The 25,925-nt window shown below is 38.3% G+C and overlaps 1 protein-coding gene across 2 annotated transcripts in view; it reads right to left on the reverse strand.

Moving 5' to 3' along the window:
• PARP1 (poly(ADP-ribose) polymerase 1) overlaps nt 1–19,337 on the reverse strand; it is a 50,673-nt gene extending 31,336 nt beyond the window's left edge. The window contains exons 1-5 of one of the 2 annotated variants that reach the window (XM_044672423.1): nt 19,111–19,337; nt 9,384–9,552; nt 6,813–6,925; nt 5,126–5,340; nt 2,180–2,276 (exon numbers count right to left, since the gene is read on the reverse strand). In XM_044672423.1, coding sequence (XP_044528358.1) covers nt 2,180–2,276; nt 5,126–5,340; nt 6,813–6,925; nt 9,384–9,552; nt 19,111–19,230 — 714 coding nt within the window. In that variant the 5' untranslated portion in view covers nt 19,231–19,337. Of the gene's footprint in view, nt 1–2,179; nt 2,277–5,125; nt 5,341–6,812; nt 6,932–9,383; nt 9,553–19,110 lie in introns of both variants that reach the window. The other variant, XM_044672421.1, reaches the window with a different exon arrangement.
• Nucleotides 19,338–25,925: the final 6,588 nt, after the last annotated feature.

A 25,925-nucleotide genomic window follows, 5' to 3' on the forward strand; every position in this document is an offset into this window, starting at 1 on the left:
CATCAAGAGAGTGGGGATTCTGACAACGAGTTACAACGTAATGAAGGATACAAAGGAAAGGGAGGAAGGAGACATGCATTTTATCAAGCACTTACTATGTGGTAGGTTCTGTGATAAATACTTTATTGTCATGATCTCTTTTGATCTTCAAAAACACCCTGAGGTAGGCAGACAGAGGGTTAAGTGACTTGCCAGGGCCACATAGCAGATATGTAAATAGTTATAAGGTTGATATAAACTCAAGTCTTCCTGACTCCAGGTCCAGCACCTCATCTATTTTATAAAGGAACAAATGCAGACTTCTCTGGCATGCCATCTATACCTCCTAGTCCCTCTAAGATTTTAGGTTGACAGACTGAACAGGAATCCCTTATCTGGCATAATATTCTAATACAGAAATAGTATTGCAGGTTAAAGACAAAAAAGCTCCACTGGAAAGTTGTGGTCAATGGATGACTGCTGGCAACTATAGCTATTAAATACCCTGAAGTTCAGTCATTTTGTACCCTGGGAGTGTAAAAATGAAAAATGATGAAGGCTGAGATAAATATATAATTTAGTATTTTAATTAAAGCCATGTTGATAGATAAAATCATTAGACCACGCGCTTGTAAGCATTCAAAACTGCCGCCTCCATTTTGTCTCCTGTTTCCTGGCCATGGCCTACTCACAAAAGAGACCACTCCCTCCTAACCCATGAGATTTAAGCTCTCCCCTGCGTCAAGAGGTCGGAAACGGAAATCAGTTGGACCATGTTGGATCACGGGAAATGTAGTTTTATACATTTCCCAAATTTCACTTTTTACAGGAGACAGCTATACTCTAGGAATTTACCAATCATTAATAAATTGCTTTGATTAAATACTTAACTATGTGCTTTCTCTCAAAAAGCTCACATTCTAATAGAGGAGACAACTAGCAAATAATTAGGTAAATAAGATCTATAGAGTATATGAAAGGTAATCTGAGGGGAAAGATGCTAGCATATAGGTGAATAGGAAAGGCCTTCTGCATCATCCATGAGCAGTTTATCCCCCCTCTCCTAGAAGAATTTCCAGAGGTATGAAGTCTTAATAGAAAAAAAAAAAAAAGCCAACACCAAATATTCAGTACAAAACTAGCATGTGAGGTAGTAGCTAGGTGGCTCAGTGGATAGAAGCACATCTGGAGTCTGTAGGAGGACCTGGGTTTAAATCTGGCCTCAAGATACTTCCTAGCTGTGTGACCCTGGGCAAGTCACTTAACTCTAACGGCCAAATCTTACTTCTCTTCTCTCAGAATTAATAAGGCAGAGGGTAAAGATTAAAAAAAAAAAAAGTTTAACTTACACAAAATTTACAAACACTTTTTTGGGAGATGTTCTTATAATACCAAGTTTTTATTTTTATGGAACTTTTGTCAGACCCTGAACACCAAAACCATGAGGCTGAATAAACATTCATTGCCTGCACAAAAAAAAGGTCAAGCAGAAGCCTCACAAGAATTCAGGCAACCAAGATGGCACGTACCCTGGGACTTAGCACTGCTATATCCAAATTTCATATGCAGCAACTAGTGCCTTTCTTAACATACTGTGGTACACAGAGAATCAAAAAATGGAATCATGGTGGCTGGTTTTTTCTTTCCTAGTTCCTGATTTCTCATCTATCTCTAACATTTCCCTTAAATGAGAGGCCCTTACTCACAAGGGGAAATTCATTTCCCATGTGGGTAGATAGACTTAACTCAGACTGTGAGAAGAGAAAATCTCATGCTACGGAAGCCATTCCACACTGGCTACAAGTACCCCTTCTCTGAGTCATATTCTAACAGACACAAGCCCACAGCAAAAGTGTGTGTCTGGGATAGGTGTAGGCCAGTGATGGCAAGTCTTTTAGAACTTTTTAGGGACTCGGTACCATGCCCCATTCCCCCTCCATTCAGGGGTGGGGCTGGGCACTCAGCCTGGCCAAGCCCAGGGCTTGCGGGTACCCAGAGAGGTCTCTGCGTGCCATCTTTGGCACATGTGCCATAGGTTCACTATCATAGGTCTAATCTAAGGAAAAGTAGAATTTTCTTCTCTGTGGAAGGCTTTCCTAAAGAGGATGGTCAGTAGCAGGTTCCTGACTGACAATTGCCACTTACCCTTCCTAGGGACAGGGAAGGCAGGAGAAGCATGTATCACATAAAACGGGCTAACCTTGAAGAGCTTTTCTAGCTTCGTTTCTTTTTCTTTTTCTTTCTTGGGTTTCTTCTTGGCTACATCATCTCCATCCACCTCATCTCCTTTTCTCTTCCTGAAAGAGACACAAGCACATGAAAGGAAAACCTCCCCCAAAACATGGTACTCTCCTTTCTAAAAGCATCACAGGCCTTTGGGAAGAAAAAACAAAAACAGAACATTAAATGCCAACTCACATGACTACAACAATCCGCAACTTGTCTCTCATGACATCTGGATTGTCTTTGGGCTTTTTTGGTGGGGTAAGGGGAGTGATGGTGATCAGTTTTTAGTCAGTGATCTTGGAGCTGGGTTCAAGACTCACCTCAGACACTAGCTGTCACTTTAACCTTTTAGCCTATTTCCTTAATATAAAGTGGGGACATAGAGCATTTCTATCAAAGGCTGGTGTGAGGATTGAAACAATGTGCTATAAAGTTCTACATAAACATTAGCTATGTTTTTAATGCTATCCTTCCTTGCCAATATCAAATTATATAGATGCATTTTCTTTTAGTACTCCCAGATGTTCAGAAGAAGCCAAAATTTGCATAAAGCAATAGAAAAAGTAGAAGATTCAAGTTGGAAAGCGCTGAAACAAGAACTCTGGGTGCTTCATTAAGGATGTCATACACGATGAGCAAAATTAAGTTACAAGTTGTTGGTCAACAAAGAGGACCAGCTGTCAGGCAATCAGTTTGTAGGAGGTTGGGCTGGTTTAGTACCACCTGCCCCATGGGCCTCTGACCATGATCCAAAGTTTGAGAGGAAAGGAAAAAGGGGAAAAAATTCAGTCAAGCTTTGTGAAATATACAGCTCTTGGCAGAGAGGGAGCCAGGGTTGGCCCCCAGACCATCCAGGGAAAAGGAAGGGCCAACCTAAAATATGGTGTTGTCTATATGGCCAAAGGAGGAGGCATAGTACAGTGACATATGTCCACATTCTACCTGTCATTTACTCCCTATGTGACTGCAGGGGAAGGTGGGAATAAAGGATCTCTAAGGTTCTCTCTAGTATTTGGACCAGTGTTTTCTCTACAGTTAGGGATTAAGCTTCTTAAAAGTAGGGTCTGTGAGATTGTCCCATCTGTATTTCTAGTGGCTGGCACAGTCCCTTGCCCAAAAATGTTTACTGAATTAATGAGGTAGTAGCATGGTTTTTGAAAAAAGCTACCCCTTTTTCTGAATCTCCTTATTTCTATAAAGAGTACTATCTTCACTCCAATCATTCAAGTTTGCCACCTCAGTCATCTTCCACTCCTCATAACTCCCCCAACCTATTTATTCAATTAATGGCTAGTCTTGACATTTCTATCTCGAAGACATCTCTTATGTGAATCTTTTTCCCTCCTATTTACATGAACACTATCTGGAATTAGGCCCTCATCCCCTCTGGCCTGGACTATTGCAATAACTCCCTAGTTGGTCTGTCTCCCTACCTAGATTCTCTCTCTTCACCAATTCATATGCCATACAGCTGCCAGTGATTTTCCTGGAGTCCAGTCCTAATTATGCCACTATCCTGCTCAATGGCTACTACTGCTTCTGGGTTCAAACATAAACTCATCTGTTTGGCATTTTAAGTTCTTCATCTGGACCTGTTCTACCTTTCCAGCTTCATTAATTATTATTTCTTTCATTACTTTTATTGAAAGAGCCAAACTGGTCCTTCTGCTGCTCCTTACACATGCTACCCCCAATTCTGTCTCTTGGGCCTCTCCTCAGGCCTAGCAGAGGATCTGACATCAGGCCTAGCAGAGGATCTGACAAATAGAATTCAAATAAATGTTTACCAATTGGATAATAACTTAAAAAGCTCGTAAGCACATTTAAGGTATACATTCATATAAGATGGGGGGAAGGAAGAAGAAATGCACTTTGCATAACTTGATTCCCCTCCTGGCTGTGTTTTTTGACTTTCCAGACTTTTAAAAAGACAGACTTCTGCTACCATCTCATCCTGAGAAATCCCATCATCTCTGGCCTTCTAGTCTTGGAGTTTCCCTCTGTCAAGTTGGCCCTCATTCTCCCAAAGGTGAGATCCTTTTGAGGTCTTTGCTTTGTATAAAAACCCAGGCTGACCAACCTTCATTCTCCTCCTGGTTCTGCTCTGGATTTTCTAGGCTTCAAACCATATTCTTTACCTTGGATTCCTTTATTCTAATCCCCATCTCTCCACCTTGATTTTCAGCTTTTGTGTTATCTTCCCCCATTAGAATATAAGCTCCTTGTGGGCAAGGACTGTCTTTGCTTCCATCTGTGTATACCTAATGTCTGGCAGAGTGAGCATTTAATAAATACTTGTTTCTTTCTTTACTACACATATTGTATCGCCATATGCCAAAGGATGCACTATCCTAAGAAGAAACCTCTCTAGATATAGCTCCTTTGGTATCTGTAACAGTTAATAAGTTCAACTGCTCTCCCCATCCCCCACTGGTAATTTTGCTTCTCAGCCTGTCTGGATAGCCTCTTTCTCTGTATTTGTACAGAGATGCAAGGAAATTCAAGATGCCAAAATGGTAGGGGAAACTGGTACAGGTGCATCATCACCTAATATCCCTCGCTGGATCCTCAAAAAGAGCTGAGAAAAAATCATTAATATGAGGCATATGACCAACATGACAAAGATGTCACAGTAGAATTTTTTTACTTTAACCTTGGGCTTTGGTTATAAAATATTTTCAATACCACGGCAAAACAACATTTGTCAAGCAGACCTTCTAGAGGGGATGCTTGCATAAGGAAAAATAGCTCTACTCAAGTAGTTTTCAGAGTAGTGATGGGGTCAAATCCAGAGTTTTTTTAGAGGGTGGTGGGTTGGAGGTGGTTCTTCATTGATCTTGCCAAACTCAGGTCCTGTTCTAAACTCCATAGCACTGGGCTGTTCTAATGGTAAAGCTTTCAATACCATTCCCTCACCCACCCTTCAGTCTTGACTGCTGGGAGCTGTTTCTTGAGGGTCTCCTTATCTTCTGGCTGCAGAATACTGAATCCTTTGAACTGGCTAGCACTGTATTGAGGCAGGAATCCCAGCTCATCTCGGCATTTGACAAAGCAATCTGGGTGGTACCAGCGGTCAATCATCCCCAGCTGTGGCTTCTCTGGATCAATCATTTTCTTGGACAACCGTACCTGGCCCTGCCAAGGAAGACCAGAAGTTGGAGACATACCGAATAATCAGAGCTCATTTGGAAGAACAATCTTATAAGAGACCAAAATTAAGGCTTAGTTCACAAGAATACCAAAAGACAACAAGGAAGAAATGCTTTAACATCTTATTCCTTTCTTAATAACTCTCAGGGTAGGGGCCTGAGCAGCGCAGCTGGGTAGCTCAGTGGATTTAGAGCCAGGCCTAGAGGTGGGAAGTCCTGGGTTCAAATCTGGCCTCAGACACTTCTTAGCTGTGTGACTCTGGGCAAGTCATTTGACCCACATTACCTAGCCCTTATCACTCTTCTGCCTTGGAACCAATACACAGCACTGATTCTAAGATGGAAGGTAAGGGTTTTAAGAAAGAAAGAAAATAAATAAATCTCTGAACAAATTGACCTAAGATTCTGGTTCAAAGCTAGAAAATGTCCTTTGGATTTCATCTAAACTATAAAGGTCAAACTTGTTTGTAGCTGTCAAAACTCTCCAGGCTGACCAAACCAAATTAACATAGAATGGGAAATGTTTAACAAAGTCAGTAAAAATCTCACAGATTACACATACTTTAGAAAACTTCAGCACTATACTAAAAATGTCTGATTCCTTATCTTAGGAAAAATGAATTAACACTGTGGCCTGAAAACCTTTTATGACCTACACATTAATACAACATGCTTTTTGGGGGGTGGGGGTGGTACATACAAAACATACTATTTTTAAGCATAAAAAAGGTAATATGATACAAATTTTTTTTGTGGTTTTATAAATCAATATACTGCTGGCAAGATCTGTTTCTATTTGATATCACTGATCTGAGGCCTGGAAAACTCAAGTTACTCATGACCATACAACCAAGTAAACGGCAGAATCAATCTTGTCTCCAAATTCAAGATTCTTTCTACTTTACCAAGCTGTATACCTCATGGTATTGTTCATTATAATATGAATGGTCTTGGAGTATTGATGGTTAAACATAATAGAATTTATAGTGGTTTCTAAGATGAATGGATAACTTAATTAAAAAAATTAATATCAATGAAAAAGCTGTCACTTATTCTGAGCCTCAGTTTCCTTATGTAAAAGGGGGATGATAATAGCTGACATTCTTTAAAAAACAAACAAAAAACCCCCCCTTATCTCCTGTCTTAGAACCAACACTGTACAGCAGTAAGGGATAAGCAATGGGGATTAAGTAGCTTGCCCAAGGTCACACAGCTAGGAAGTGTCTGAGGCCAGATTTGAACCCAGGACCTCCCATCTCTAAGCCTAACTCTCAATCCACTGAGCTACCCAACTGCCCCTACTAGTTGACATTTTACAAAGTACTTTTCAAACCTTGTTTCATGTGATCCTCTCAATAAGTGTGTGTGCGTGTGCGCCTGTGCCCCTATGCTGACTAGTGATTGCCTCACCTGGTCCACTATGGCCACAACAGACCACCCTGCCTCCCCAAGTCTTACCTTTTCTATTTTCTGCTGACACCCCTTGCAAGCACTCCTATTGGACTTGGCATACTCTGCTGCAAAGTTGATTAGGGTTTTCTCCCCTTTTCCACTTCCATCCTGATTCCCGCCTTTGCCTAGACAAAAAACACAGAATAATGCTCATCTTAGCAGCTAGGTGGAGAGAATGTTAGAATTCAACTTAGGAAGACCTACTTTAGATAAACTCACCAGCTGTGCTCAAAGGTACAAGCAGCTCCCAGAATAATGGGCAGAAAAATCAGAAAAGTAGGTAGGGATATTTGAATCAGACACAGGAGCAACTCTAAGAAGTCCTCCCTGAACAAAAAGCTGCCAGACTGAATTCTCTGTGGCACAGTGCTCTCACTACTAGGCATATACAGGAAAGATTCAAGAAGAAAAGGACCCACATGTAGCAGCTCTTTTTATTGTGCTAAAGAACTATAAAGTAGAGGAAAAATAAAGATCAGGAAACTGGGGCAGGAGGGTGAAATCTCTATAAACTTGGGAATAGCTAAAAAATTATGGAACACTGGACTTGGGAGTCAGGAAGATATTAGTTTAAATCTGGCATCAGTTACTAGTTATGTGACCCTGGGCAAGTTACTTAATCCCTATCTGCCTGTTTCTTCAACTATAAAATGGGGATAATAATAGCCCCTACCTTTTGTAAAGTTCTTTGTAAATTTTAAAGTGCTATACAAATGCTAGTTAGTTACTATTAGTTATTATTATAGGAATGTAAATCATATGCTGCAAAAAATGATCAAAGACTTGGCATTAGAGAAACCTACAAAGACACGTATGAACTGATGCAGAGTGAAGCAGAGCAGAAACAGAACAGACTACACCAGTGATGGGCAAACTATTCCCCACAGGCCAGATCCAGATGTAGTGATTAGGGAATTGCTTAAGACAGTGATGGGCAAACTACATTGTAAAAATGGAACACTTTTAAAAGTCTTAAGAACTCTGATCAATGGACTGATCAATGACTCCAGGGGACCAATGCTGAAAAATCTCAACAGAGTGATGATAAGACTAATTTACAGAATGAGATGTATTCTTTTTGGACATTGCCAATGCATATTTGTTATAGGTTCTGTTTTTTTGTTTTTGGGGGGAGGGAGTGGGAGTGGTTGGTGTTAACAACGGGAAATAAAAGACTTAGTAATAAAAGACAATTCAAAAATTTTTAAAAAGTTCTATCTGACAAGCAAAGGAAGAAATAGAAAAGAATTGGTAAGTCAGACCCAAGAAGGGAAAAAGTGATTTGAAACTAATTAGTTGAGATGCTAAGTGTCCAATGCATATCATTAAGCTCCTAAGATGCTGCTACCCAGATCATAATATACATAAACCATCATATATACTCAAAGTGTCTTCAAGAAAAGGTGAAATTAAGGTCAGTATTGTCAGTTTAAGAAGGTAATAATAAAAAGAACCATTTGGGAAAACTCTCACTCCCCTGCTCAAAAATCTTCAGTAGCTCCCTATTGCTTCTAGTACCCAAAAAACTACTCCTTCTAAAATCTATCTCCTTCCTGTCTTCCCAGACTTTTCATAGTTCTCCCCCCCTTCCTATATTCTATACTGCTGCTAAACTAGTTTATGAGTTGTTGCCCTAAAACAATAACCTGTCATCGCTTCACTACTGCGGCCTTTTAGAGGCTATCCTGCACATCACTTTCCTTACTTCTATGGCCTAGATCTCCAGCTTCCTTTAAGGCTCAACCTTCCACAATCCTCTCCCCATTCTCAATTGTTAGTGCTTTTTCTCTTCTCAAATTAACTTCTATTAATTATCTGTGTACATGTTGCATCCCACCAGTAAAACTAAGCTCCTTAGAGGGAAATGTTTCACTTTTTTAGCAGCACAATCTACCTACTATGCACCCACTCTAAGCCACCTAAATTGAAATCAACTTGCTTTTGACATCTATTTCTTCCTAGCTCTAGCTGCTCCATTCTTCCCTAGACACAAAGACTCCAGGCCAATGGAATATTGTCCAGGAGTGTCAAAACACAGCACTATTGATGTGGGCTGGCAGTGGTAAATAGCATTTTGAAATCCTTTTTCTTTAATGGTGCATTTATTTCTTATGCTTTTTATTAGTTAGCAGACAGTAGAAACTCTGTGCCTTCCCAGCCACTCAAGCTTAGTAAGAGCTTACAAGGTCAAGCCTGAAGGAGGGGGAAAGTACTGGAGATATGTTATGACTTCATTCCCTTTGATAAGAGTTTGCTGAGAGAAGACAAACAACCTTGAAAGCTTGACAAATGGGACACAGGAGGGAACATCATCCAGGTAATTGGGATCTTTGCACCCTTTCCCCTGGAAGGTTCCCAGAATGCCCATGGGAGGAATAATCTAAGAGACGGTAGAGAATTCCCAGGTTGGAGGAGGGCAATACCCTAGACCCATAAGAATCTAGAAATCCCTGCTATGGCTTTTCAATCTCCCTGGCTACACTAACATCTCTTTCATGCCTCAAGATGGAGTCTGAACTGTAGTTCTTCGGGCAAGAACCAGCATTCACTCTCCCATAACACTCTCACAACACGGACCTCCTGTCAGCCCTCCAGTCTCAATGGTCTTCTTAATTTTCTGCTGGTCGTCCCATCGCAGCTCCAAAAACCCATCCACTTCAAGCTCAGCCTGAGAGATGACGATCCCACGCTTCCAGAAGCAAGCGTAGTGATGCCAGTTTGGGATCTTCCCATCAAACATGGGTGACTAAGAAGAAAGCAGAATTACAGGAAGACAGATGAATGTTAACACAGGTATGGATTTCACATCACATCTAGACACCAAGGGTGCTTAGCCTCTTTGTGTCCTGGACCTCTTTAGAAGTTTAGCAAAGCCTATAGACCCATTCTTAGAATAATGTATTTTAAATGCATAAAATAAAATACAACCAATTCTGCCATAATATTTGTTTTGAAAGTACAAATTTGTTCCATATACACCCAGATAATATATTAAGGAGCAATTTGAATTTAATACAGATTTTGCATATGTCTTTGTGATTTCATGGGTGAAAACAAAGAAAACTATACCACTTCCACAAGATATTACCCTTCTGATGTCCGCTTCCACAAACTTCAGGTCTTTTTCATCTCTTTGCATGGCAGTCCCCTTTCTTAGAGGTCCAGCTCCCCCACACCTATGACCCATGGAAATAGTGGCAAAGGCCCAGCAACAACCAAGTCCGGAAACACCACCATTATAGTATTTCTTGATTACTTAAGATGTGATACCATCCTTATTAAATTCCTAATTTTTCTTTTTTTTTAAAGGTATCACATTTAAATTTTTAAGTATTATGCTCCTAAGTTTATTTTCCCCATAAACCCTAAGGTTTTTATTGTGTAATTTAAAAAGAATGCTTCCATTACAATAAAACTAACTGTACGTAAGTTTATAAAGGAAATCAACTATAGCGAGATAGATGTAATTTTTTTCCTCATCCAAGTTCAATATACTGAAATCTATACATGGCCTCCTTGCAAGTCTATGGACTCCAAATTAAGAACTCTACACTGAATAGAGAGCTCCTGAGGCCCTTCAAAGACTAAAAGACATAACAGATATTCTGTACTTGTGTTATTAAAATGGGAACAATCCCATTTTATATATTTCATATTTTGTATATATTACTTTCCCCTCATGTAAGCTAGAAAGTGAATGAAAAGTTCCTTGAGTCCCTAATAATTTCATTTTCTTCACATTATTCAGTCTGAATATGAAATTATCCCTTTATGATGCTGGCACTAGAGAAAAGAAAAAATATCTATTTTAGAGACTGGTTATGTTAACTCAGGCTTTTGATCCATGTGGTTATCTGTAAAGATGTATGGAGGGGGCAGGTGGGTGGCTCAGTGGATTGAGAGCCAGGCGCAGAGACAGGAGGTCCTGGGTTCAAATCTTGCCTCAGACACTTTCTAGCTGTGTGACCCTAGGCAAGTCATTTGACCCCCATTGCTTAGCCCTTACCACTCTTCTGCTTTAAACCAATACATAATATTGATTCTAAGAAGGAAGGGTTAAAAAAAAAAAAAAGACATGGATAATTGATGTAGGACAGTGAAATGAGGTTGTTTAGTCCAACCCTGCCATTCTATAGGTAAGGAATGTAGAGTCACATAACTAGTAAATGGAAATCTTCTGATGCCATCCTTTCCATTACATCTTGCTGATATGATCCAGTATATGCCATAAAATATATATAATAGAATTTATTATAGTGGATAAACAAATAAGCATCAATAATCGGTCTACTCCAGAATTAGATATGATAGCATGCTCAGGCCAGGGTCAGAAAGCCTACAAATGCTTTTTGTAGTTAAGAATTCATAATGGAATAGAAAAACTTGAGAGGCAGGAAAATATGCAGGTCAGAAATAGTCCAACGAATTTTCTCAGTATTTGGCAAACTATCAAAGTTCAGAAAGGAATGAATAATTAAGAGAATAAAAATCATTCAGTAAGAGCAAGAAATATTTGAAAAGTTAAGAGTAGAAATGAAAAGCAACGCTTTGCTGATCTCCATTGTTCAAATTCTAAATTTAACTAGTCTACTCATAGATTTGGCTTTCTCTTTCACTTTACCCTTTTAAAAAAGTTTTCCCTCCTCTTTAACATTCATATTCAATTATGGGCCCCCAACATGGGAAAATGCTGTCAGTGTCAGGGCTGAAGCAGTTAACTATTTGTAGAAGGAACCAGATTGACCCTGAGAATTTGAATACTACATTAACACATTTAACAGTACAAATAGCCAGTCTGATGGAAGTATAAAGGCCATCAAATCTAGGCATCCAGTAGTTTAGGATTTGGGCTTAGTTGTGTCACTAAGTAGAGGTATAAAGAAGGGCAGATCTTTTCATCTCTACCTAAGTTTCCTCATCTCTCAAATGGGGACACTGATGGAATCATATATTAGGGGGAGGAGAGGGAAGATTAGAAACCTGTGGTCTCAAGAGGTAAAATGATTTATTTAAAACCATAGTGGCAAAAGTAGGAATCAGACCCACATCTTCTATATCCAAATTTAACACTCTTCTCCCTGCCATAGCAAGGTATCTTAGAGATCATCTGGACTTCTAAATGGAAATCTGTATAACTCAGCCAGTGTTTCTAGTTTTCTCTCAAGTGAAAATATTCAAACAAAATGCAGTCTTAATTTTAATTCACTTATATTAAATTAAATTTCAGGTGACATTCTTTTGTAAATACAGATGTTTTATGAGTAGACCTCTAGAGATCTTGATGAAAAGTTTTAAGGAGAAAAAGGTACCTTGAAAGTTCCATAGCAATGTACTGCAATTAACCTAGATATATAGAAGAATTAAATTTCAAAACGGGTGTTCCCATCCTCATATCAATTTCAACATATATATATAATGATAACATATTGACATGAGAATAGGGAACAGAAGAAGGGGGGGTGGAGAGTACTCCAAGTCTTAGGGCAGTTCTAAACTAGACTTTTGGGATGCCTTGTGCACACACATCAGAAGACTAGGTGACATTTCTAAAAATTGAGTTATGCTTTAACATTCAAATTTGCCACCTGATCTTATGAGAAGAGACAAGTGACACTCTGCCCTCCCAATCTAAATTTGGGTACAAGAACTCAAGCATGAGATTATTTCATGCTTTACTGCAAATTTATAACCCTATTTCTTTCAAAATGACCTGAAGAATCTCACACCATTAATTTCTAGCACTTGATCCTCCAAACACCACTCTGAACATTGGTCTCATGCAAAGTAGGATGTACATGGCTTAATGGCAAAGCAACCAAATGGAAACTTGGGGATGGTGGATTCTAATTTTTATTCTTGGAAGATCATCACACAAGTCATTTAAACTTTGGGTTGCCTCAGTCACCTCATGCACAAGGCTGATAGAACACATAATGCTGATCCCAAAGCAGATGCTCACTAAATTTTATCGATTGGCTAAGTGGAACAGCTCACTTAGTGGAAAGCCTGCCTTGTCACAGATTCATCAGAAGGCAGCCATCGGAGAAGCCAAAACCACTTAGCTTTTGTTTTCCAAATGGAGTAGAGACTAGTACTAGCAACTTGCTTTTTTAGAAAGGAAAACTTGTCCTTACTTTAAAAAACATGGATGTAACTAGGAATGTTGTAGAGTTTTGAGGGGGAGAAGAATAAATGAATGAAATCTAAAGAATGTGATAAATGAATCCATTTTATCCATTTCCACTACAGAATGGGTTGAAGAGACCTTAGAAGTGCCCATCTCTTTCCTACAGCCTGTAGGTAAGATTGCACCTCCAAGATCAGGTAGCAGTAGCAGATAGACAGTTTCTGAACAATGCTCCATACAAAATGTAAAACAAGCCACATGAGGCCAAAAGCAGAATGTGAATGCCCTTTTCTTTAGACCTCAGTAAACTAATAGAAAGACCCAAAGACACACAACCAATAAATTAAATCTGTCCCCACAAAGACATAGAAAGCATTCTACTCCAGTGGATCTCCTCTGGTCTTAGAGCAGAAGTTCTTTTTTTAATTAAGTTCACTTAATTAATTAAGTATATTTTTCCACGGTTACATGATTCATGGTTCTTTCCCCTCCCTTCCTCCCACTCCCTTCCCCTAGCCAAAGAGCAATTCCACTGGGTTTTACACATGTCATTGAGCAAGACCTATTTCCCTATTATTTGTACTAGAATGATCCTTTAGAGTCTACATCCCCAATCATATCCCCATCGAACCATGTGATCAAGCAAATTTCTTCTTCTGTGTTTCTAGAGCAGAAGTTCTAATTAAGCATTATTTACTATGCTCATTTCTAGAATGATTTCTTTTGCCAGTATTTAAGATACCCATAGTTTACTAAACTTTGTACATTGAAAATTTAGGAAGGTCAATTCATATGGGTAGTAAATCTTAGGAAGTCATCTGCACCTAAAGCTTAGCACAGTGCACTTAATAATGTGAGGTTCCCTTACCAAAGATAAATCAACTTTGATTACGTATAAACTGAAAAGCTTTTGCACAGTTAATAACGTATTAAGAATAAGAAGAGTCCAATGGGAAGAAATCTTTGTATCAGATGACTGTGATAAGAGTTTGATATCCAAAATGTATAAATGATTAATATATTTACGGTGAATAGCCACCCCCCAATACATAAGGGGTCAATGAATATGAACAATATGAATAAACAATTCTCCAAAAGAATTCCAAAGTATTCACAACCACATGAAAAAATGCTCTAAATCACCAATAAGAGAAATGTAAAGCAAAACAATCTAATACCCTGAAAAACAGAAAAGACTAAAAGTGACAATAGTCAACTATTGGAAGGGTTGTGAATTGATAGGCATACTAATATAGTTTGTGGAACTGTGAAAAGAGACAACCATTTTTGGAAAGCAATCTTGGAATTATGCAAACAAAGTGAATAAAATGTACACGCTCTTTGAACCAGAGACTTTTATGATTGAGATCATATCCCAAGGAAGATGTTGATAAGAAAAAAAAGTTCTCATAAATAGCTAAATATTTATAGCAGCACTTTTTGTGACAGCAAATAATTGGAAACAAAGTGAACACCCATCAGAATAAGCAAAAAGAAAAAACAAAACACAGTAACTGCAACAATGTAAATATTAAGAACTATATACCAAAATAAATATAACAAATTATAAAGATTAAAAGCATGACTTGAAGAGATATAGGAGGACCTCCTAACCCATTCCTCTGTGAAGGTGGTAGGTTCACAGGTTTTACACAAGTACAAGTTTTCAGACTTTTACAATTTAGTTGTGCTGGTCTCTACTTCCCCTTAAAAAAAATACTATTTTTATTATATGGGATAGCTCTCTGGAAGAGGGGAAGGGAGAAAGATACCAGGGATAACTAAGATGATGTAAAAACAAAAAACTTATTTAAAAAAAAATAACAACAAAATCCATAGAGATTCTATTTGGCACCTTCAGATTGGCAAAGACCTCAAAAAAATTTTTTTTTCCAAATGGCAATTTTTCATTTATTTATTTGTTTGTTTATTTGAAGCCCTTAACTTCTGTTTTTGGCTCCTAGGTGGAAGAGTGGTAAGGGTGGGCAATGTGGGTCAAGTGGCTTGCCCAGGGTCACACAGCTGGGAAGTGTCTGAGGCCGGATTTGAACCTAGGACCTCCTGTCTCTAGACCTGACTCTCAATCCACTGAGCTACCCAGCTGCCCCCTTAAATGGCAATTTTAAAGAGGAGTTGTAGGAGAATAGGAACACTAATGTCTAATTGGTCCAACCTGAGGAGCAATTTGTAGCTATACCAGAAGTCATGAAACTGTAAATACTTTATGACCCAGCAATACTCACGACTAGGCTCAAAGAAATGAAAACAAAGGGGAAAGGACCCATATTTACAAAAATATTTATTGCAGCATTTTTTTGGTGTAGCAAAGAACTGGAAATAAAAGTGGATGTATCAACTGGGTTAATTGTGGTACGTGAATACAAACGATAATTTGTTCTATAAAAAATAATTAGGGGGATAGATTCAAAAAAATCTAGAAAGATTTGCAAAATGAAGTGAACAAAACAATGTATACAATTAATACAACAATCTAAAAGAAAACAAATTTGAAAGACAGAAGAACAGTTCAATGACCATTCCTGATTCCAGAAATCTGGAAATGGTTTTCTACCTCTCGGCAGATGGGAGATAAACTAAAATTGAATAACAGGACATACAGTTTTGGTCTCAGGCAACATACCAATCTGTTTTGCTAGACTATATTTTAAGGGAGACTGGTGAGAGACTTTTTTAAAAAGAAACAAGAGCTTCAAAGAAAGAGTTTTTAAAAAATACTTAAGAGCACAAAAAAGTTCAGAAAGTCAAGCAGGTAATGTTGGTATTACTTTGTTAAATTGAATATACATTTAAAGCTATGTGTAAGGCATATGAATGTCAAGTTTTTATTTAGTTCATAAATTTAAAGTTAAAACTAAGACTTTTGGGATACCTGGCATAGTACTCTTTTTGTTCTTTGCATATGAAAATGTCAATGTTTAAGTTTATAATAAAAAATGAAAAAAATATCAGAAAATCTTAAAACAAAGGCTTGTTGGAGAGGATTCCATGTCCCTTGAAAGCCACCAACCTTGTCAACAGAAACCTCTACAACAACTTAGATTGATAAGACATTATGAGAAGTACAGAAAAATTCCTGTCTCAGGGCATTAGATAAAAGGTCAGGCTATATACTCCTAAGAGAGATAATAAATAAATGCCAGGACACCTAGGTTCCTTTCATGGGGAAGCAGGGATCACTGGATTTAGGGTCAAAGGAATGCCTATTTTCTTGATTACTGCCTGTGTGATCTTGAGTGAGTTATTTAAGTTTTCTTACTTCAATTTTCTCAGCTTTAAAAAGAGAGGGTTGGACTCAATGCCCTCTAAGGTGGTTTCACAGTGCTTCAGAAGTAGTATGTAGCATGTTGTAGTAACTGGAGCACAGGCCTGGGGAACTGAAAAGGCCTAGGTTCAAATAATGACTCAGAAATTTACTAGCTGTGTGAACCTGGGCAAGTCACTCAACCTCTGTGTTATTACCTGTGTAATTACAGCATTGGGCTTCCTAACCTCTAGTCACTTTCTATCAACTCTAAATTTATGATCCTAAGATTTTCCTATTTTTATACTTATTTCCTCCCATTAATCAGCAAAGAATGAATTATCTGCCCAAGTTTCCCAATAACCTGAATTTTTTTTTCCAATTCTCTTCAGAAAGATTTTCCACTTGGACATATTTTAAGATTGGTTGTGCGAAACTTTTTGACCCAGCAATACTCACTAGGCTCAAAGAGATCAAAACAGAGAGGAAAAGACCCATATGGAATCTTAGCTGCTATAAAAGGACCCCAAGAAGTCATTTTACAAGTTCAGTGCCTTTCTTTTCCAGGAAATAAAACTGAGACCTAGATTTGGCTAAAACCACAAAGGCCACTCCAAATGAAGTGACAGAGTGGAACTTAGACCTTTCCCCTCAAAATAGTGTTTTAGCACTAATACTTCTGAGATCCCTTACAGTTTTTACATTCAATGATTTTAAGGATATAGTAAGAAGAGACCTCAGAAACCAAGCATTCCAATTGTTTTCCTTTCCTTTCCTTTTCTTTTTTTACATATTTTAGTGGCTTGCCTTGGGGCCACAGAGATGGGTTTGAACCCAGGTCCTCAGAACCTTTCCTACAGTACTGTAAGATTCCACAAAATTTAAGTCTAATTACCAGACAAAGCAAAACCACACTAGATGATAAAAGATATGGCATTTCTGGGGTAAATGAATAAGGGTTGTTAATGTTAAAGGATGCCTTCAATGAGGAAGACTAGAAATAGGAGGGTAGGCTTTAGTGGGGAAGAGATCAGGGTTGGAAGAATGAAAAAGGGAGGGCTAGGAAATTCACATTGTTTTAAGAAATTTTTGTTTAATTAGCATTCTAGACTTTCCCTCTCAGTATAATTTTATTCTTCAGGTGTGTCTAACCTTTTGTGGAGTTTTCTTGGCAAAGGCATAGGAGTGTTTTGCCATTTCCAAATTCTCCACCTCATTTTACAGATGAGTAAACTGTGGCAGTCAGGGTTATGTGACTTGCCCAGGGTCGCCTGATGTCTGAGGCCAATTGGCACTCATGTCTTCTTGCCTCTGGGCCTGGTGGCACATTCACTGAGTCACCTAGTTGATTGAGCACACTTAAAGTGATCAACAAATGTTAGATAAGGATGACAGTACTTTACTTATAAGTAAATGTTTAAAAGGACCTCCTGATCATAACTTTAAAGAGAGGTTAGCAGAAATGGAGGCACTTAACTACCTTTGAATACGGCCAGCAACTTCAGGAATAGCCTGGAGAAATAATAACCTACAAGTGAAACCCAGGTGGAAATGATTGGGTTTGCACTCAACTGGGTGTACTTATTCAATGGAAGGGTTTCCAACTGCTATCAGAAAAACTTCTGCAAGTCATGCTGCCAGTCTCAAATATCAACACTTTACAATCCCAGAAACCTTCCTGTTTTGGAAAAGATCCCTAGATTACAAGGATTGTCCAGTAAGGCTCTCTGGTGGACATTTTACTCCCTTCACTTCCAGAGCAGAGCTGGGGTAAGGCATCTCGTGTGTGTCCTAGTAAAAGTTCGAAAATTCTATCCCCATTACATATTATTAAAGCCCACAGCTATGCCAATTATCAAAAAAAAAAAAAGCTACATGCCAAGAACACTACAATTTCCAGGCATTAAAACGCACACTTATTAAAAGTATCATTACAAGCAGCTGCTCCTTTGCCTAATTCTAGCACAAGCTCTGGTGAAATATGGCAGTGGAAAAATCAGAGCTCTCCAGGGAACAATTTTAAAGGACACAAATTAGGCCACTCAGCTTCTTCTTTTTTTTTTTTTTCCTCCTTCCGATCTGAATTATTTCAGAATGTCATAGACAGAGCCCAAAAAGCTGAACCCACTCCTCCACCGCGAGAAGAGATTACAAGGTTTCAAGGAGAGAAAATTCAGCGAGAAAGTGGGAGGACTCTAGAGAGATGTGGAGAGGAGCCCAGAAGAGAGGAAAAAGCCCTCCACCCCCAATGCCTGCGGCGGCGGCTCACGAGGGGACAGGTGGATTCACGCCCATCTCAGCACTCAAGCGCCCCCCACCCCCCCACGAGCACACAAGGGGGAACTGGGCGCGCTGTCCATGCGGTTTGCCGACCAAACATAAAGGGCGCCTAACGGACCCGGCTCCCTCTTCCTAAGACTGGGCCTTTTCTCGTAGGGTTTAGCAAAACCTTCCGAGGGGCACCTCGTTTTTGCAAGCACGGTTTGGCACCAGTGCCCACAGAGCAGCGGACATGTTCCCAGGAGGTTTAGGTTTTGCACTTGGAACTAATAAGATGAACAGTTTTCATTACTATTATTTAAAAGGTCACAGGAAAAGTTTAAAAGCCTCCCAAGGGTGGAGAAAAACCAGTCCAATTCCCGACTAAAGAATATGCATACAAACCCCGTTTGCAACCGCCCTTTCGCTCAGCTGGGGGGAGGGGGGGAGAGAGAAAACTCGGCGGGGGGTAGACAGCAGGGCCAAAGCCGTACCCCACCCACTCCCCCCGCCCCCGGGCAGATTCGAATTCTCCAAAGTATATAGGAAGAAAAGAGAGAAGAGGAGGTGAGGCCCGGAGAACTCCGGCTCGATCCCGCCCGCCCACCCCCACCCCGGCCCCTCATCAAAGAGACTTCCAGAGCCAATCTTCCTACCTGCACCATGATGGCCAAGCGGAGCGAGTCCTTGGCGATGCTCTCGCCGCATTTCTTGCAAGAGGCGCGCCCGCTCTTCGCGTACTCTGCCCGGTAGGGCTTGTCCGCCGACTCCGCCATCCTCCCGCCTCTTTCTCCTTCTTTCTGCTCCTAGGAACCGCGGAAAAGCCGCAAGCAATCTACCAAGCTGGGTTGGAGTGTATGTGAGGAAGGGGGGGGGGGCGCGACGCTAGTCCCCACCCCCGCCGCGTGCCGCCTCGCCTCCGGCTCTCGCGCGCCCTGCTTTCCTCCCGCCCACCATGAGGGCCCAGGGAACGAGTGACGGAGGGAACGCCGAGAACCCGGTGCACTCCGCGCTGCTTTCCTACGATAGATTACTAATGCCTGCGCCTGGGGGCTTGGGGCGGGAAGTAGGCGCGGGGGAAACCCCTCCTTGGGAGGTAGGCGCCCTCCGAGTGGGCGTGGCAGGCAGCTGGACCAAGAGGGAAAGGCGCCTCCTGGCGGGACGATCCGTCCTCGCCACCTGGCGGGATAATTCAATTCAACTGACCTTTGTTTTACAGTAGCAACCGAAGCTGGCTCAGCGGAGAAAGTTGGCCTGGAAACCTACAAATTCAATTTGGCTTCATGACCTTGGGCAAGTCACTTGCATTTTCAGAGCTCTAGAAAACTGAGTCTGCAAGTTGCAGAGAAGGCGCCAATCTCGTGTAGATTCTTCATCTAGGACCTCAAGAGTCCAGTCCAAGAGTATTTATTAAGTACCTTCTTTGTACTAAGCCTTAGGAATACAAAGAAAGACAAAGACCAGACCCTGCTCTCCTGGAGCACCCAGTATAACTGGGGAGACCACATGCACAGGCAAGATTGTTGCAGAATAAATTAAGTAAACATATTAAATATAGAATATTCTGTATCAGCATCATATTTTATATAAATAGAATATAATGAATATCGTTCCTATATTATACATTATAAAAATTTATAAATTATATATTAAAATACATAAAGTATAAATGTATATAATTTATGAATAATATAAATATAACAATAAAAGTTCTAATAAAATACATAATCATTAAAATAATGATTAAATAATCAGAAGAGGTAAAACCCTAGTATTAAGGGGGATGAGAAAAAGCTTTTTGTAGAAAGTGGGACTTTAACTGGGACATGAAGGAAGCCAGGAAAGTCAGGAGAATGAGATGAGAAGGAAGGGCATTCCAGGAATGGGGGACAGCCATTGCAGATCCCAGGGTCAGTAGAAGAAATGGGAGAGAGGAGGCCGGTTTACTTTTGTTTTTTACAGATTACAATTTACTGGGTGGTGGTGGGCTGGGGAGGAGTAAGGTTTAATACTGGAAAGGCAAGAAAGGACCAGATTAGGAAAGTATTTGAATGCCAAACAAGATTTTATATTTGGTTTTGAAGGTGATAGGGAGCCAGTATTGGAGGGGGATAATGGCTTCTCTCTTAAGATTACTCCAAAATTTATTTTTTTATACCTTGTGTGTACATAGGCATTTTCATGTTTTCTAGATCCTTTGAGAGCAAATATTGCAGTTTTATTTGTTCAGTTTGTTTGCCTCTTTTTGTAGCTTCATTGCCAAGCACAGTGCCTGTAGTAGTAGGCACTTCATTAATAAATGCTACTTAACTTCAGTTGTTTTTCAGACTCTTTGTGACTCCATTTGGGGTTTTCTTAGCAAAGATACCAGAGGCAAACAAGGTTAAGTGCCTTGCCTCAGAATTAAATCAACATCTCACACCATTAAGGTCAAAATGGGTACATGACCTAAATATAAAGAGTAAGCAAATTAGAGAAACATACAATAGTCTTCTTGTCAGCTCTATGGATAAGAGAAGAATTTAGGACCAAATAAGAGATAAAGTACATTATAAAATATAAAATGGATAATTTTGATTATATTAAATTTAAAAGTTTTTGTATAAACAAAACAAATGCAGATAAGATTGTATTGATAGCAGAAAGCAGGGGGCAAATTTTGAGCAAGTATCCTTAATAAAGGACTAATTTCTCAAATATATAGATATAAGTCAAATATATAAAAATAAAAGTCATTCCCCAATTGATAAATGGCTAAAGGATATGAACAGGAAGTTTTCAAATGGAGAAATCAAACCTATTTACAATCATGAAAAAATGCTCTCAATTACTCTTAGAGAAATGCAAATTAAAACAACTCTGAAGTACCATTTCATACATATTAGATAGGCTAATATGACAGAAAAGGAAAATGATAAATGTTGGAGGGGACACAGGAAAATTGGGGACATTAATATACTACTGGTAGAGTTGTGATCTGATCCAACCATTCTGGAGAATAATTTGGACTATTCTCAAAGAAGTCTAAAACTATGCATATCCTTTGATCCATCAATACCATTACTAGTTCTTATTTCCCAAAGAGATAAAAAAAAAAGGGGGGGGGAATGATGTATTAGTACAAAAATACTTATTGAAGTTTTTCTGGTAACAGAATTGGAAATTGAGGAATTGTCCATCAGTTGGGGAATGGCTGAACAAGTCGTGGTATATGATAGCTATGGAATACAATTTTGTGCTTTAAGAAATGACAAGCAGGATAATTTCAGAAGAAATCTAGAAAGACTTACATGAACTGATGCAAAGTGAAGTAAGCAGAACCAGAAGAACATTGTACACAAGGACAGCAATGTTTTTTGATGATCAACTGGGAATTACCTGGTTATTCTCACAATTCAGTGATCCAGAACAATCTCAGAGACTCATGATGAAAAATGCCATCTGCCCTCCAAGAAAGAGTTGGAGTCTGAAACATACTATGTTTCATTCTTTATTCTTTATTTTTTTATTTAAGAACTTTTCCACAAAACAACTAACAGAAAAATGTTTCACATGATTATACATGTAAAATCTATATCAGATTGCTTGCTATCATTTTGTAAAAGAGAACTCAAACAAAAGTGAAGAAATAAACTCAAATATAATATGTCTCAGTCTGCATTCAGATTCCATTAGTTCTTTCTCTGGAAACAGATGACATTTTTTATCATAAGTCCTTGAGAATTGTTGTGGATCACTGTATTGCTAAGAAGAGCTAAGTCATTCATAAATGTTCATCATATTATATTGCTTTATCTGCATACAATGTTTTCCTGGTTCTGTTCACTTCACTTTGCATTAGTTCATATAAATATTTCCAGATTTTTTGAAGAGCATCCTTTTCATCATTTCTTATAGCACAGTAGTATTCCATTACAATCATACTGCAACTTGTTTCACCATTCCCCAATTGACAGACATCCCCTCAATTTCCAAATCTTTGCCACCACAAAAAGAATTGCTATAAATATTTTTGAACAAACAAATCCTTTTCCCTTTTTTTTTTTTTTTTTAAATCTCTTTGGGATACAGTCCTAGTCATAGTATTGCTGAATCACAGTTTTAAAGATAGTTTCAAATTGCTCTCCAAAATGGATGGATCTGTTCATAATTCCATCAGCCATGTATTAGTGTCCCAATTTTGCCACATCCCCTCCAGCATTTATTATTTTCCTAAAGGTGCTGGAAAGATCCTTTCAATGTAGAATAATATCTAGAGATAGAGGATAAGCTTTACTCATGTTTATCATCAAACATACAAAAAAGAGAGGAAGTAGATTTTAGAGGAAGAGCAACAAACAGATTCCCTAAGTCTTCTTAGAGACAAACTGCTCAAGGAGATTTAGAAGGCATATAAAGAATGAGTGCATGGTTACTTTGGGCAGCTAGGTGACATGGTGAACAGAACATTGGGCTTGGTATCAGGAAGACTCATCTTTCTGAGTTCAAATCTGGCCTCAGACACTTACTATCTGTGTGACTCTGGGCAAGTTTTTAGAAATTAATTAATTAAGAATATTTTTCCAAGGTTACATGATTTATTTTCTCTCCCTCCTCTCTTCCCTCCCAGAGCAGACAAGCAATTCCACTGGTTATCACTGTTCAAAATCTATTTTCATATTATTCATATTTGCAATAGAGTGATCATTTAAAGTCAAAATCCTCAATCATATCCCTATCAAACCACGTGACCAATCATATGTTTTTCTTCTGTGTTTCTGCTCCCACAGTTCTTTCTCTGGATGTGGAAAGCATTCTTTCTCATAAGTTCCTCTGAATTGTCCTGGGTCACTGCATTGTTACTAGTAGAAAAGTCTGTTACATATGATTGTGTAGCAACGTTTCAGTTTCTGTGTATAATGTTCTCCTGGTTCTGCTCATTTCGTTCTGCATCAATTTCTGGAGGTTTTTACAATTCACATAGAAATCCTCCATTTCATCATTCCTTTCAACACAATAGTATTTCATCACCATCAGATACCACAATTTGTTCAGCCATTCCCTGGGCAAATTTAAAAAAATAATAATGTTTTATTTTTTTCCCCTAGTAAATGTATAAACAATTTTTAAACATTCTTTTAAAAAAAGTTTTGAAGTCCAAATTCTTTTTCTAACCCTCTAACCCTCATATTTTCCATAAGATGGAAAAATGCTTTACACTATTACATGTAGTAATTTTTTACAAATTTACTTTGTAAATTATTGTAATAATAATTTATTAATTAAAATTATTAATTATTTTAATACTTAGTTTTAATTAATACTTAATTTTAATTAATATTTTAGTTAATGTTTTAACTAATATTGAATAAATTTATAAATAAATAAAATAAATAATTTAATGAATTGATAATTAATAATAAAAACATTAATTAAAAATGAGTAAAAATTGTAAAAATACTTACAAAATAAGTAATTTACATGTGTAAAATCTATATCGGGTTGTTTGCCATCTCTGGGAGTGGGGAAAGGAAGAAGGAAGGGACAGGGAAGAATCAAACTTAAAAAAAATAGTGTTTTTTTCATGTAATTAAGGTAAAAAATAAAATATTGTTAAAAAAGAGAAAAAAAAGAATGTAGTTAGTATGGAAACAGGGCTTTCTGGGAAATGCAGTTCTGATCAATCAGGATAATTCATAATAAGTGACATCAATAGAGGGAATTTCCTTATCCTGAACTTCAACGTGTGAATGAAATTGAAACTGTCCTTATTGGGGAAGGAAAAGTAGGGGTAAGAAAGAGATACAAAGTTTAAGATCCCAAAACCAATTTATCTGTGCACAGGTGGGAGTTACATACAAGACATCATTTGAGCTTCATAGCAACCTACTTTCTACATGAAGCCTTTCTAGATCCTCTTTAATGTTAGTGTTTTTCCTCTTTTGCTTATCTCCAATTTCTCTGGTATCCTGTATATATCTTGTTTGTACATAGTTTGTGTATTGTCTCTCTCCTTGTGAGCTCCTTGAGGGCAAAGATTGTCTTTTGCCTTTGTTTTGTAACCCCCTCCCCCCCGCAGTTAGTATAGTGCATGCTATACAGTAGGCATTTATTATTTTAATAATATTTTCTTTTTCCAATTATACATAAAAATAATTTTTTAACATTTTAAAAATTTGAATTCTAAACTCTCTCCCTCTCTGCCTTCTTTTTGAGAAGGCATGCAATTTGATATATGTACATGTGTAATCATGGAAAACACATTTCCATATTAGTTGACATATTAAGCATTTTAATAATTGTTTGTTAACTGGTCATAAGATTATCTAAATTTTACAGATAAGCAAACCGAGGCTCAAAGAAATTGTAACTTTTCTACCCATGATCTCATATCTTGTGCCAAGGGTGAGCTCTGAACCCAGGTTTTACTGACTCCAAATCTATGATTTGATTCATTACCTCAGGCTGATAAAACCTTGATTGATTATCTTAGAATCAGAATGTATCATTCCCTTGTTAACTTTTCTATTGATAGTTTTTAACCAATTTTCTTCCACTCTTCTTGTGTGGGATTTAGCAATATTGAATGTAGAAAATAATAATAAAATTGTATACATTTAAAATTTATTTTGATAGTTCCTGAGCCCAAAGATAAAGTGACAAAAATCTTAATCTCAAGAAATTTGCAATTTATTTAGGAAGGCAGGATGTTTATATACATACTACAAGGGAAAATGTGGAAAGTTCAAAAAAGAGGTCCAAAATGCTTTGAGAAATTTGAAATAAGAGAGATCCAGTCCAGTTGGTGAAAAAAACAACTACTGGGAACAAATCTTTTTTTTTTTTTTTTTTTTTTTTTTTTCTTAAACCCTTACCTTCTGTCTTAGAACCAATAATTGGTTCTAAGGCAGAAGAGTGGTAAGGGCTAGGCAATGGGGGTCAAGTGACTTGCCCAGGGTCACACAGCTAGAAAGTGTCTGAGGTCACATTTGAACTCAGGATCATCTTTGGGCCTGGCTCTCAATCCACTGAGCCACCCACTGAACCACTCGATGCCTGCCCCCCCAAATCTTCTTACAAACTGAATTCAATAGTGAAAATGCAAATCACAGGAGTCAGTAGCCTATGACCAACATGATCTGAGACCCTAAATATCACAAGGGACAGATATTTTAGATAGAAAGAAGAACTTATTGGATTAATAAATATATTTATTTAAAGTAACTAATTTAAGTATATTGAATTAAATAAACTATATTTAGATATAAAGAGGAACAATTGAGGCTTGAGGGCTAGAGACCCATTTGTTTGCCCCTCTAGGAGTATTTAAAGACTCAGCTTTTCCCTGAGATACCTTGTTTGAGATACAAATATCTTTAGTCCCTTTAGGGTCCTTTAACAGAATGCATGACCTTTCTTGGTCTTTAAGGGTCCCCCATTAGAGTACATCCACTTCCCTTCATCTAAAACAGGAAAGAGACTAAAGGGTTAC

This window comes from Gracilinanus agilis, chromosome 4 (genome assembly GCF_016433145.1).
Source record: "Gracilinanus agilis isolate LMUSP501 chromosome 4, AgileGrace, whole genome shotgun sequence".
In the NCBI taxonomy this organism is placed as follows: domain Eukaryota; kingdom Metazoa; phylum Chordata; class Mammalia; order Didelphimorphia; family Didelphidae; genus Gracilinanus; species Gracilinanus agilis.